The sequence below is a fragment of the Mytilus californianus genome, unplaced genomic scaffold (assembly GCF_021869535.1).
Source record: "Mytilus californianus isolate M0D057914Y unplaced genomic scaffold, xbMytCali1.0.p SCAF_2, whole genome shotgun sequence".
NCBI lineage: Eukaryota > Metazoa > Mollusca > Bivalvia > Mytilida > Mytilidae > Mytilus > Mytilus californianus.
Genome location: NW_026262668.1, coordinates 38,432,400 through 38,448,367, shown reverse-complemented (window position 1 = coordinate 38,448,367; position 15,968 = coordinate 38,432,400). Strand labels below are relative to the sequence as shown.

General features: G+C 33.2%; 1 protein-coding gene across 2 annotated transcripts in view; it reads right to left on the bottom strand.

The window, feature by feature from the left end:
* LOC127727918 (integrin beta-PS-like) overlaps nt 1-15,968 on the bottom strand; it is a 116,158-nt gene that overhangs the window by 20,424 nt on the left and 79,766 nt on the right. For both annotated transcript variants that reach the window (XM_052235068.1, XM_052235069.1), the window contains 4 exons: nt 13,667-13,724; nt 10,237-10,392; nt 9,276-9,421; nt 233-390 (listed from right to left, as the gene is read on the bottom strand). In XM_052235068.1, the coding sequence (XP_052091028.1) occupies nt 233-390; nt 9,276-9,421; nt 10,237-10,392; nt 13,667-13,724 (518 nt within the window). The remainder of the gene's footprint in view (nt 1-232; nt 391-9,275; nt 9,422-10,236; nt 10,393-13,666; nt 13,725-15,968) is intronic.

Sequence of the window (15,968 nt, the reverse complement as noted above, 5' to 3'; positions counted from 1 at the left end):
ATGACCTGACTTTTACTTCCTCAATGCAGGTCATGACCTGCATTTTCATTTTCAGAGATTGTTATGTTATAAACACTACTTTTTTCAAAATATTATATATAGAAATTTCATTGACTTTTAATTTCCTGATTCATGTTGCTGTATAGCTTGATTAACATGTGATAAAAGTCATTGCTGGCAATGATTTCAATTATGTGATTAGATTATCATTTTATATAATTAGTCTACTGACCACCACACAATGCATTATCATGAAAAGGACAACTATAATCATCACACTGGCACCATTTTCCACTGTATCTCTCCTCACTGTTCCCTCGTCTTGGTTTACATTCACAATTCCCACACACACATTCTCCTCGACCAGAACAAATCAGCTCTTTACCAGGTCTGCAAGACAGAAAATTATAGACATTAATTAAAATGCAAAATAATATAATACCACTTATCAATCTGATTTTGCAATACAAATAAAGCAATTTGAAATAATCCTGTATCACCCAGATTATATTTTTATTTTGCATGCACATTATTTTTATCAATATGCAGCAAAGATTAACATTTTCAGGTAGCAAGATTCTAATGCAATAAATAAAGAAAGTAAGACAGTATGTAGTTGCAAGTTTATTACAAATAACACAAAATTGAGAATGGAAACAGGGAATGTGTCAAAGAGACAACAACCCGACCAAAAAGCAGAAAAGCCCAAGGCCACTAATGGGTCTTCAACACAGCGAGAAAATCCAGCACCTGGAGGCGGGCTTCAGCTGGCCCCTAAACAAAAATGTGTACTAGTTCATAGAAAATGGACGTCACACTAAGCTTCGAAACATATAAACGAACCAAAAACATACAAAACTAACAATGGCCAGAGGTTCCTGACTTGGGACAGGCGCAAAAATGTGGCGGGGTTAAACATGTTTTGTGAGATCTCAACCCTCCCCCTATACCTCTAGCCAATGTAGAATAAACAAACACACAACAATATACACAGTAAAACTCAGTTTTAAGGAAGTCCGAGTCCGATGTTAGAATAGGTAACAGCAGAAACTAAGCAAAATGACAATGATAACATAAATTAACAACTACTAGCAGTTACTGACATGCCAGCTCCAGATCTCAATTAAACTGATTGAAAGATTATGTCTTCATCATATAACAAGAGTGCACACGCTGAAATGTCTCGCCTTCTTTACTAATCATTGATATTATGTTGATAGTCCTAAATATAAAGCTTTATTACAACTGTCACCTAAACTTAACATTAACCAAGAAAACTAAACATTGACCAATGAACCATGAAAATGAGGTCAAGGTCAGATGAACCGTGCCAGGCAGACATGTACAGTTAACAATTCTTCCATATAACAAATATAGTTGACCTATTGCTTATAGTTTAAGAAAAACAGACCAAAACACAAAAACTTAACACTGAGCAATGAACCGTGAAAATGAGGTCAAGGTCATATAAAACCTGCGTGACTGACATATAGATCATAAAATATTTCCATACACCAAATATAGTTGACCTATGGCATATAGTATTAGAAAAAAAGACCAAAACTCAAAAACTTAACTTTGACCACTGAACCATGAAAACGAGGTCAAGGTCAGATGACACCTGCCAGCTAGACATGTACACCTTACAATCATTCCATACACCAAATATAGTAGACCTATTGCATACAGTATAAGAAAAACAGACCAAAACACAAAAACTTAACTATAACCACTGAACCATGAAAATGAGGTCAAGGTCAGATGACACCTGCCAGTTGGACATGTACACCTTACAGTGCTTCCATACACCGAATATACTAGACCTATTGCTTATAGTATCTGAGATATGGACTTGACCACCAAAACTTAACCTTGATCACTGATCCATGAAATGAGGTCGAGGTCAAGTTAAAACTGTCTGACGGGCATGAGGACCTTGCAAGGTACGCACATACCAAATATAGTTATCCTACTACTTATAATAAGAGAGAATTTAACATTACAAAAAATGTTAACTTTTTTTTCAAGTAGTCACTGAACCATGAAAATGAGGTCAAGGACATTGGACATGTGACTGACCGAAACTTTGTAACATGAGGCATCCATATACAAAGTATGAATCATCCAGGTCTTCTACCTTCTAAAATATAAAGCTTTTAAGAAGTTAGCTAACGCCGCCGCCGCAGCGGGATCACTATCCCTATGTCGAGCTTTCTGCGACAAAAGTCGCAGGCTCGACAAAAATCAAGCACAATCCTTCACGTTGGGTTTAGTATCATACCATCATAAAAAATACAGGAAGAACATTACCCGGATCATGCCAACAACTGGTTTTAGAATAAATGTGTTTATTTCCGATGCAAAGACCCTATGAGTGAATCAATATTAATAAATGGAGAATGTGTCCCCATGGACACAGATGATGCCCCCGCTTGCATACAACATTATAAAGGTACATAACTCAAGAAAGATAAAAGTGACGCTGCCCAAATTTGTACTTGATCTGAGTTTTAAGGTAATAAGTATTATGTATAGGTTTCATAATGTTTGGTTGGGGCAAACTTAAGTTACAGAACGGAAACTAAAAATTTTGCAATTTTTCGATTTATAAAGGGGCATAACTCGATAACGATTAAAGAGACGCTACCAAAATTGAACTTGATATGTGTTTTGTGGTAAAAAGCATTGTGTATAAGTTTCAAAACCTTTGGTTGAGGCAACTTAAGTTAGAGAACGGAAACTAAAAAATTTGCATTTTTTCCATTTATAAAGGAAACCAATTTTGGGACGTACGTACGTACAGACGGACAAGGGTAAAACTTAATGCTCCCTCCGCTACGGCGGGGCATAAAAGTTCTTACAAAAGAAGTCAACAGTTCTTCTTTTTTTTTTATGAATTACTGTGGATTCATTACTAATCATGGGATATCAATTTTTTGTGGATTTCCTGGCTATAAGTGAACCACAAATATAAATGTTCAACTAAGTGCCAATTATCTATAGGCTTGTATGCAGACCTCTGCAAAACCATGAAATCAAATATCAACGAAAATACTATTTTTCCTCAATTCATGAAAATTGGTACCCATGAAAGTAAATGAATCCACAGTATATAATACATACTGGCATTATAATTCAGTACTTTTGGTTCCCAAGGAGGGAAATTTTACACAAATTGTGAGCTATATAAGTCTATGGTTCTTTAAAATTTTGTCGGCAGCAATTGAAAGTGCAAACATTTATTCTTTTTCTTTAAAATCATAAACCAGCATTATAATTGGGTACGTTTGGTACCTTGTGATGGATTACTTTACTCAAATAGAGAGCTGTATAAGTCTACGGCTACTTAAAACTTTTGTTAACAACAATTAAAAGTGTCAATATTTCTTCTTTTTTTTTAACAATATATACAAGCATTATAATTCAGAACTCAGGATGGATTATTTTTGATAAAATTGGAGCATTTTAAGTGTTTACAATTGCTAATTTCTTCTCTTTGCATATATTAAAGGTGCAAATATTTTATCTTTATTTTGAAAATTATGTACATGCTTTATATTTCAGTTCTTTTAGTACTTCATTATGTATTGTTTTACAAAGCATTTTTGTTAAGCAATAATTTATTTTTTATTATTGTTAACTATAAATGATATTAAGTAGATTCTGAAATTTAAGATTCAAGATGTTTATAATTTTGTGTTTCGTCTACAAAAGACTCATCAGTGACACTCGAATCAAAAAAGTTAAAAGGCCAAATAAAGTATGATGTTGAAGAACATATAGGACCCAAAATTCCAAAAGGTTTTGCCAAATTCAGCTAGGGTAATCTATTCCTGGGGTAGAAAATCATACATATATAAATACTTTGATTATAGTATTGTGTTTATAAAATTAGTTTATAAAATTAATATATATGTGTATCTTGTACTGATGAGCTCCCATTAAACTCCAGTTTTTAATTTTAAACAAGCATGCTATGAGTATTGCCTGGCAAAACATAGTCCTCTACCGGTTAAAAATTCATTGTACTGGAACAAAATGCTAACTTGATCTATAACTTGTCATGGTGTAAACTATATAACAAATATCATGTCAATATCTTCAAGCATGACGAAAAAAAAAGTGAATAAAATGCTCCGTTGGGCGCAGCTTGATACGACCGCAGAGGTCGAACCCTGAACAGTTGGGGCAAGTATGGACACAACATTCAAGCTTGATACAGCACTGAATTTGGATTGTGATTAAATATTTGACACAGCACAGGTTTCTGACACAGAATGAATGTGGTCTAAGAACTTAAGAATCTTTAATTTAACTTTTCAAACCATATCATTATTATTTGCTTTTATATATAAATCAGAAATAACCAATTTAAAATGGAAAATTTTAAAGAAAAAAAAATCCTCCCCCCAATTTTTTTATCCCCCTTATGATTCATCACCCCCAAACTCAATCCCAGCCTTCCCTTTGTGGTATGGTACCTTGCAGTACAATTTCAGAGAGATCCATACACTTGAACACAAGTTATTGTCTGGAAACTAGAAAAATGCTTGTTTTTTTGCCCCTTTTTGGCCCCAAATTCCTAAACATTTAGGGCAATTACCCCCAAACTCAAACCCAGCTTTGCCTTTGTGATATGGAACCTTGTAGTACAATTTCATAAAGATCCATACACTTACACACAAGTTATTGTCCTGAAACTAGAAACATTTGTTTTTTGCCCCTTTTTTGGCCCCTAATTCCTAAAATTTTGAAGCAAATTTACCCCCAAAATCAATCCCAGCCTTCCCTTTGTGGTATGGTACCTTGCAGTACAATTTCAGAGAGATCCATACACTTGAACACAAGTTATTGACTGGAAACTAGAAAAATGCTTATTTTTGGCCTCTTTTTGGCCCCTTATTCCTAAACGTTTTGAGCAATTACCCCCAAACTCAATTCCAGCTTTCCCTTTGTGATATAGAACCTTGTAGTACAATTTCAGAAAGATCCATACACTTAAACACAAGTTATTGTCATGAAACTAGAAAATGCTTCATTAGAACGTGATGAAATTTGCCTGAAGTAAATTGGTTATCCTTATATTGCATTAAAAATGTCATATTCCCTTCCAAATAGCGTGTCAAACATCGTTTATTTTTGTAAATTTTTCTTCGTCCGCCATTTAAATTTTTGGGCAAATTATTGTTCAACTACGGATTGGAGTCAGGATTTCATCGGAAACGGACCAGCTATGACCGAAATCCGGATTCTTGCGATAATGACTACGGACGCATAAATGGCACTGCTGACAGAAGAAAATTGATCCCAAAAGGAAAAATTACGCATTCCACAAGCATTAACATACTTTTGGTTAGATCTACTTGATAAATGTATATATTTCCATGTATATGCATTGTCTCAATTTATAAATTAAAGTTGCTCAACTCTGGGACTATTACACTAATATAATTATATTATGTCCAAGCTTAAAACTAAAACTGTTAAATTTAAATATCTTTTTAATGAGAAATACTTATTTTCATAAACATGATAACAGAGTAGTTTTTAATTGAATTTTAATTGATATAACAACTTTTTTTTCCTTTTTGATATAAAAAAAAATCTTTTTTATTATTGCCAGATATTTAATTGTTTTTTTCTGACAAGAGGACTAATATGATTGTGCAACTAGATATGATAAATTTAAACAACTTTGAATTTGAACTGTTACTTTAATTGTATACCCAGGTACAATTGAACAATATAAAAAAATGTGAACTTGATCTGAGTTTTGTGGTAATAAGCATTGTGTGTAAGTCTCATAACATTTGGTTGAGGCTAACTTAAGTAGAGAACAGAAACTAAAATTAAGCAATTTTTCTATTTGTAAACACGCATAAACTCTAGAACGGTTGTGTATAAGTTTTATAACATTTGGTTGAGACAAATTAAAATAAAATGCTCCCCGGGTGCAGCTTGATACGACCGCAGAGGTCGAACCCTGAACAGTTGGGGGAAGTATGGACACAACATTCAAGCTTGATACAGCTTTGCATTTGGATTGTGATTAAATATTTGACACAGCATAGGTTTCTGACACAGAATGAATGTGGTCTAAGAACTTAAAAATTCTAAATTGGACATTCACCTATTATGGTCCAATATCCAAAATCTAAATACATGGTTAGATTCAGCATATCAAAGAACCCCAAGAATTCAATTTTTGATGAAATCAAACAAAGTTTAATTTTGGACCCTTTTGACCTCAATGTGGACAAAGTTGATAACGGGGCCCAAAAATCAAAAATCTAAATACATGGTTAGATTCAGCATATCAAAGAACCCCATATATTCAATTTTTGTTGAAATCAAACAAAGTTTAATTTTGGACCCCGATTTGGACCAACTTGAAAACTGGGCCCATAATCAAAAATCTAAATACATGTTTAGATTCAGCATATCAAAGAACCCTAAGAATTAATTTTTTGTTAAAATCAAACTAAGTTTAATTTTGGACCCTTTGGACCTTAATGTAGACCAATTTGAAAACGGAACCAAAAATTAAGAATCTAAATACACGGTTAAATTCGGCATATCAAAGAACCCCAATAATTCAATTTTTGATGAAATCAAACAAAGTTTAATTTTGGACCCTTTTGACCTCAATGTGGACAAAGTTGATAACGGGGCCCAAAAATCAAAAATCTAAATACATGGTTAGATTCAGCATATCAAAGAACCCCATATATTCAATTTTTGTTGAAATCAAACAAAGTTTAATTTTGGACCCTTTGGACCTCAATGTGGACCAATTTAAAAACGGGGCCCAAAATCCAAAAACTAAATACAAGGTTAGATTCAGCATATTAAAGAACCCCATGAAATCAAGAATAAAACCCCATTGAAATTGGTCAAGAAATAAGCAATTTATAGGAAGTATCTTCTTTTGCACAATCCTGTGCTATTAAATATTTCTTGCTATTGCGCAATACTGTACAATTGACAATTTCTTGCTATTGCGCAATATTGTGCTATTGGATATTTCTTGCTATTGTGCAATACTGTGCAATTGAAGATTTCTTGCTATTGCGCAATACTGTGCAATTGAAGATTTCTTGCTATTGTGCAATACTGTGCTATTGAAAATTTCTTGCTATTGCACAATACTTATTATATAATAATTTACACATCCTGTTTGGTGTGTATCTCCTACCATATCATTATTATTTGATTTTAAATATAAATCAGAAATAACCAACTTAAAATGGAAAATTTTAAAAGAAACAAAAAAGGAAAAAAAGAAAAAAAAGGGAAAAAAAATAAATCCCCCCCCCAAATTTTTTGAGCCCCCATTATGATTCATCACCCCCAAACTCAATCCCAGCCTTCCCTTTGTGGTATGGTACCTTGCAGTACAATTTCAGAGAGATCCATACACTTGAACACAAGTTATTGTCTGGAAAGTAGAAAAAAATGTGTTTTTTGGCCCCTTTTTGGCCCCAAATTCCTAAACATTTAGGGCAATTACCCCCAAACTCAAACCCAGCTTTGCCTTTGTGATATGGAACCTTGTAGTACAATTTCATAAAGATCCATACACTTACACACAAGTTATTGTCCTGAAACTAGAAACATTTGTTTTTTGCCCCTTTTTTGGCCCCTAATTCCTAAAATTTTGAAGCAAATTTACCCCCAAAATCAATCCCAGCCTTCCCTTTGTGGTATGGTACCTTGCAGTACAATTTCAGAGAGATCCATACACTTGAACACAAGTTATTGACTGGAAACTAGAAAAATGCTTATTTTTGGCCTCTTTTTGGCCCCTTATTCCTAAACGTTTTGAGCAATTACCCCCAAACTCAATTCCAGCTTTCCCTTTGTGATATGGAACCTTGTAGTACAATTTCAGAAAGATCCATACACTTAAACACAAGTTATTGTCATGAAACTAGAAAAATGCTTGTTTTTTGCCCCTTTTTTGGCCCCTAATTCCAAAAATTTGAGGCAATTACCCCCAAAATCAATCCCAGCATTCCTTTGGTGATATGGAACCTTGTGGTACAATGTCAGAGAGATCCATACACTAACACACAAGTTATGTCTGGAAGTTACAAAAATGCTTATTTTTGGCCCCTTATTCCTTTACTGTTATTACCATAACCCCCAAAATCAATCCCAACCTTCCTTTTGTGGTATTGAACCTTGTGGTAAAATTTCATAAAGATCCATTCACTTAAACTAAAGTTAGAGTGCGAAAACCAATGTGTCTTCGGACGACGCCGGAAGACGACGACGCCAACGTCATACCAATCTACGACCACTAAAATTTTTTTGCGGTCGTATAAAAATCAGCAATTTTTATGTTTATAAAGGGACATAACTCAAGAATGGTAAAAGTGTCGCCACCAAATTTCATACTTAATCTGTATTATGTAGTAATAAGCATTGTGTATAAGTTTCATAACATTTGAATGAGGCAAACTAAAGTTTGAAAACGGAAACAAAAAATTTGTACTTGATCTTAGTTTTGTGGTAATGAATATTGTGTATAGGTTTCATAATGTTTGGTTGGGGCAAACTTAAGTTACAGAATAGAAACTAAAAATTTTGCAATCTTTCGATTTATAAAGGGGCATAACTCAATAATGGTTAAAGTGACACTACCCAAATTCAACTTGATCTGCGTTTTATCAGTGAAAGTCAAAATTAAACATTGCATTGTATAAAGCATTGATTGTAATTGATTCAACTATAATCATGGACAAAGGAAGATAACTCCAATTTAAAAATTACTTGATATTTAGAAAAAAATAAAATTTTTGCAATTTTTCCATTTATAAAGGGCATAACTCTAAAACAGTTAAAGTGATGCCACCAAAATTCAAACTTGATCTTTGTTTTGTGGTAATAAGCATTGTGTATAAGTTTCATAACATTTGGTTGAGGCAAACTTAAGTTAGAGAACGGAAACCAATTTTGGGACGTACAGACGGATGTACGTACGTACGTACATACGTACAGACGGACAAGGGTAAAACTTAATGCCCCCACCGCTACAGCGGGGGCATAAAAATTAGATACATAAGGCTCTTCGTATTATAGTAAAAAGCAAACATTGTAGCGCCGCGAGCAAACGAGCACTTCTCTTTCAAATCTCACCACTTCTCCCTATGATTCTGAAGTAGTGTGAGCCCTGGAATATGAGTCCATAGGACACCATGCACATCTCGCACATGTGTACATGGGGCAGTAGATTGGTCATAAAATTTGCAAAATTATAAATAAGGACTTACTCTTTGCACTGTTCTTCCAGAGCTGTCTGAGTGATATTACCAGTGTAACAATCACATGTTTTCCCATAATATTTGTCATCACAAGCACATGTTCCACAAACAAATGTCCCATGATTATTACAACTCTTACTCTGTCTGTTGTCCATCTGTAATTTTACATTAATCAAAATAATCATTCAATAACCTAAGGGGAAACAGAAACTATTCTAATCTCAGCAACATTGAAATTGCCCCCAATGATTTTAATCAAAATGAAGCGAAAAATCTTATTTTTGTAGTCTAAAAATTCATGTGTTTCACCTGCGATTGCTGCTGTAAGTGTAAAAGTGTAATGTTGACTTAAAAAGTGAGTCCATTTATCAGTAAAATACAGAATTTAAAATAATAAATGGGGAATGTGTCCATGGGACACAGATGATGCCCCCTCTTGCATATAACATTATGAAGTGATATTACTCAAGAACTGTAAAAGTGACGCTACCCAAATTTGTACTTGATCTGAGTTTTGTGTTAATAAGCATTGTAAATAAGTTTCATAACAATTAGTTGGGGGCAAACTTAAATTAGAGAACAGAAACCAAAAACTCAGCAATTTTTCCATTTGTAAAGGTGCACAACTCTAGAACGGTAAAAGTGACACCACCAAAATTCAAACTTGATCTGTGTTTTGTGGCGATTAGCATTGTTTATAAGTTTCATTACATTTGGTTGAGGCAAACTAAAGTTAGAGAACGGAAACCAATTTTGGAACGTACGGACGTAACGACGGACAAGGGTAAAACTTAATGCCCCCTCCGGTACGGCGGGGGCATAAAAATCAAACTTTTTCTTTAGATGCTATTTCATAGTCTTGCATGTGTATCAAAATTTTTGGAAAATTTTGTATACCTATTTTGACTTAAACACCATTAGAGAAACTTAATCTACTAGACTAGTTATAAAGTATCTATGTCATACTTACAGCTTTCTTCTCCGTTTCACAATCACATTTGCAGATCAGTTCCATCCTGACTTCTAATTTGTCTGACAGACCAACTGGTTTGATATCAAATTTTTTACTGTATCCTTGAGAATCTTTGGGACATTCTTTCACTTCAATTTCAACATCAAAACTGACCTATATGAATAAGAGGAATTGAAAGGAAAAATCAACATTCAATTCTTTTACTATGAAAAGACTTACAAATGTATTAAAAAACATGCACATGTGTTTCTGTCTTATACATACATCAGTTAAAATAGCTTTAATAGTAATGCATGCATGATCTGAAATTTTTAAAAACACACAGAAAATCCTACTAATAAATGTAAATTCTACAAGACAAGAGGCACAGGTGTGCCTGTACCACTCACTTGGTAAATAAAATAACCAATTTGCTAATTAGGAATTTTATAAGCCTATACTATAGTTTCTCTTCAGTTGATGATCATTTTTGCAATTTACATGTTTAACCTTACTTCTATAGTTTTTAAGCCAACAACCAATTCTGCAAAAAAAAACGGGAAAAATCAACATTTTTGGGGCAATAACTCTAAAAAGGGTTGTCAAATTTTCAGAGTAGATAGATCTTGTCATACTGATCATTTTTGCAATTTACACTTTTAACCTTGCTCTTCTAGTTTTTCAAAATACCAGCAAAAAATTTTCAGGGTAGATACATCTTGTCATGCTGATCTTTTTTACAATTTACACTTTAGCTTTAACAGACTAACTTTGGTTTCAATCCATCAAGCAGTTTCAGTGGAGAAGATTTTCAAAGAAAACAACAGAGAACTGATGGAAGGACGATGAATGCAAAGTGAAGGCAAAAGCTTACATGGTCCTTTGGGTCAGGTGAACTAATAAGAAAACAGGGAAACTTGTATGCTGAAAAAAGAAGGTATAATAAGGCCACTTTTATGGCCCTCTGAATTTGATTATAAAAAAGTTATCATAAATCTGCCAAATAACATACATCAGATGTTCAAAAGACATAACCCTGTCAATCGTCAGTATTAATAGTTTGAATTTTGTGTATTTGTGTTTCAAACTTCTTGATTGCGTGATAACGGCAAAAACTGACAAAATAGCCTCATTCTGAGTTTTTTCCTTAATATCTAAATATGAGGCAAGGCACACCCCAAAAGATATTTTGATACAAGATGTATTTTACAAAATGCAAATATTCATAAAATATTTTTTGGGGGAAGATCTTTCTCAAATCAATTATGATCCAAAACTAGCTTTTTATCTTTACCATTTTTCAGGTCAAATATCTCAATTTTGAAATATGTTCCTGAAATCATGGTGAGAACACAAGTGGCCTTTCTCCACTAAAATGTCCAGATATTTACAACCTGTTCATTTATAAATAAAATTAAAATAATTTTGAAATGCTTGATTAATTTTACTATTTCGGCAATTTCATTGGCCAAAAAATGATCATGATCGAATTTTTGTTGAAAGTCTTTAAGGGAAGGTTTTAATATCATATAAACTTAACATATAACCCATAAAATGAGTTCAAGGTATGTTTAACCCTGATAGATGGACATGCACACCTTACAGTCACTCAATATACCAAATATAGTTGACAATAAGCTTACAGTACCAGATATACATACTGACTTAACAATAAAAACTTATCATTAAACAATGAACCATGGTCAAGTCATACCACATACTAGATATCCTTAGTTTTTCATACTGTCAAACAGTACATACAAATACAAAGCATTTTTTTATTTAATTTCCAAACATGTTGACAGACAAAACTATCAGTCACTGCCTATAAATCATCTTAACAAGAAAGTAAAAACAGTATTTTCCTACTATCTATAAACCAATTCAATGTGACAAGTATGAAATCTAGTAGAAATCTATTTTTATTTACCTATAAGCTTTCCCATTGGAATAACATTAAAGTTTTATTTCCAACATGTTAATTACTAGGTGACAATTCTGGTGTTTAAAGAAAACTGTATAATTATACTGAAGATGGGGACAGAGAATAACCAGCAATCAGTAAATGCAGGATGGAAAATATGGTCACCTACACAGTTGAAACAGACAGCAAAACAGTATGTACAATAAACTGTTAACACATGTCTCGCCTATTTGTTATTTTGATAATGCAAATGTTGAAATTAAAATAGCAATACTTTAACATGTAAGTTATGCAAATATTCAAAGTCAATGAACCATGACTGAAGGTACAGGGCTAAACAATCTCCATGGAAATGAGATGTCCCAATGCTAACACAACTGCAAACCAAATACCATTGACTTTTCATAAGTCGTTCCCTTTAAACAAACCTAAACACAAACATTAACTTGTAAACTATGTAAAAGTTTCAAAGTCAATGAACCATAATTAGGGGGTGGGGTTATATAATCTCCATGGAAATGAAACTTGCAAATGCCAATACATTTGCATACCGAATATCATTGACTTAACATTAGTGGTTCATCTTAAACTGAACTAATCACAAACTAATACATGTAAACTAAGCAAAAGTTTCAAAGTCAATAGACCATGACTGAGGGATAGGGACCAAATATTCTCCATGGAAATGAGATGTGCTAATGCTTATACAACTGCATACCAATTATCATTGACCTACCACTAAGGATTCCCCTTAAACTGACCTAATCACAAACTAATACATGAAAACTAAGCAAAAGTTTCAAAGTCAATACTACATGAATGAGGGGGCGGGGCCAAATAATCTCCATGGAAATGAGATATGCCAATGCTTATACAACTACATACCAAATATCATTGACCTACCACTAGTGGTTCCCCATAAACTGATCTAATCACGAACTAATACATGTAAACTAAGCAAAGTTTCAAAGTCAATAGACCTTGACTGAGGGGGTGGGGCCAAATAATCTCCATGGTAATGAGATGTCCCAATGCTAATACAACAGCATACCAAATATCATTGACCTACCACTAGTGGTTCACCATGTTCTAGACCTAATCACAAACTAATACATGGATGATGTCGACGCTGCCGCCACCATCGTCGTCATAAACAGGATACCTATGTCTCGCTTTTTGACTCTGTCAAGGCGAGACAAAAATGAAAAATGTATGTCCAGGATAAAGCTTCATTGTGAGGATCCATGCAGGTATGGTTTAGTCAGGCCTTAATGTCTTGCTGTCAGGTGCCAGCTGTCCACCACTGAATATCTTCCAGCAAATGTCAAGATGAAGAACATCGATTTATTTACTTTTTTTCTAATATTTTGGTAAGTTCTTAGTATTTCATTGGATATCTTATTAATGACCAATAACCATTAGATAAGTTCTAATTTACTGACATATGCTAGTATTTATCAATATATCTGGCATGTTATTTATAAACTAGAAACAACTTTTTATAATTATAGAAATCATACATACAGAATCTCCAACTTTGAGACCTTCACAAATATTGGTTTCTGACAATTCACCAGTTTTACTACAAATATACAAGTATATATTTCAATATTGGTTTCTGACAATTCACCAGTTTTACTACAAATATACAAGTATATATTTCAATATTGGTTTTTGACAATTCACCAGTTTTACTACAAATATACAAGTATATATTTCAATCTACAAATCATTTAGTTCAAATAAATATACCATAATGTAGTCAAGTTGTTTAAAAAATAATATAGGGCTTATAGTAAAGTAGTTTTAAAAATAATATAGTCAAGTAGTTTCATAATCACATCTCCTAAGTACTTTATTAGAAGGCCAATCAAGGTAACCATGAAAGAGTATTAAGGTTTAGAAGTTTGGTCACAACACCTGAAAAGGGATATGTCATATTTTCATGTTTGTTACATTTACTGACAGTAACTCACACATTTATATGGGTTCAGTTAACGAACAGTAATACCCTTGAAGTGCAGAAAGTCAAGGAACTAAAGTGTGTGCTTTACTCTTTGTTAATGCAATAAAATTCTGGCATATGTTTTCCTACTACCCGATGTTGACTTGACAGTGATAAAGCTCAGAACAAAGATTCTGTGCATGACATGCATGTTTCTGTCAACCAAAAGCTTAGTACCTTTTCATGTTTCTTCAAATAAATACTTGAGAGAAATATGAAACAAGTGATACAACTTATTTATTTTGAAAAAACTTTTTGTATACATATTTCAACTGGCACAGGCACAGCACACATGTATGTATGCAAACAATGTGGTTCTGACAGTTTTGATATTATTTGGCAATATTAATTGGACAAACTTAATCATTTATTGCTAAAATTATTTGCAAACCATTCAAACATGAAAGACAACTTCAAAAAGACTAATGAATGTCTGGTACTTGTTTACCTGTCAGGTGTACAGTTTTTTGTCTTTATGGAAATTAGGGTGTTGATGGCAGATCTTTGATAGTCTTTGTTTAATTAATTACCAGGTAACAATTGTTTTTCCTATTGCAGCAACTTAGAGCTTGAAATACTGAATACAACCTTGTCTTTTGTTGATATAAATAAGATGTGGTATGAGTGCCAATGAGACAACTCTCCATCCAAGTCACAATGTATAATAAATTGCTTCGCTGAGCACAGCTGGATACAACGGCAGAGGTCCAACCCTGAACAGTTGGGGCAAAATTGGACACAATATTCGTGCTTGATACAGGTCTGAATTTGGATTGAAATTAAATGTTTGACACATAATAGGTTTCTGACATTGAATAACTGTAGTCAAAGAACTTAGAATTGGTTATATGATTTGAATTTATATTCAATTTTTTCCTTTTGTGCATTACACTATGCTGTTGCAAATTGCCAACCCCTTTTTTTTTGCTTTTGTGCAATACACTATGCTGTTGCGAATTGCCCCCCCCCCCCCCCCCCACACACAAAATATTTGAAGAAATTTTCTTTTTAATTTCTGAAATCAGCTCAAAAAAAAAAAATTGTGGATAGTGTCCACATGTGGACACAGATGATGCCCCCCCTTGCATATCATATAGTTATGAAGGGACATAACTGAAGAACGGTAAAAGTGACGCTACCAAAATTTGAACTTGATCTGAGTTTTGTGGTAATAAGCATTGTGTGTAAGTCTCATAACATTTGGTTGAGGCTAACTTTAGTAGAGAACAGAAACTAAAAATTCAGCAATTTTTCTATTTGTAAACACGCATAACTCTAGAACGGTTGTGTATAAGTTTTATAACATTTGGTTGAGACGAACTAAAAAATTTAGCAATTTTTATGTTTATAAAGGGACATAACTCAAGAATGGTAAAAGTGTCGCCACCAAATTTCGTACTTAATTTGTATTATGTAGTAATAAGCATTGTGTATAAGTTTCATAACATTTGCATGAGGCAAACTAAAGTTAGAAAACGGAGACAAAAAATTTGTACTCGATCTTAGTTTTGTGGTTATGAATATTGTGTATAGGTTTCATAATGTTTGGTTGGGGCAAACTTAAGTTACAGAACAGAAACTAAAAATTTTGCAATCGTTCGATTTATAAAGGGGCATAACTCAATAATGGTTAAAGTGACACTACCCAAATTCAACTTGATCTGTGTTTTATCAGTGGAAGTCAAAATTAAACATTGCATTGTATAAAGCATTGATTGTAGTTGATTCAACTATAATCACGGACAAAGGAAGATAACTTAAATTTTAATAATTACTTGATATTTTGAAGAAAATAAAAATTTTGCAATTTTTCCATTTATA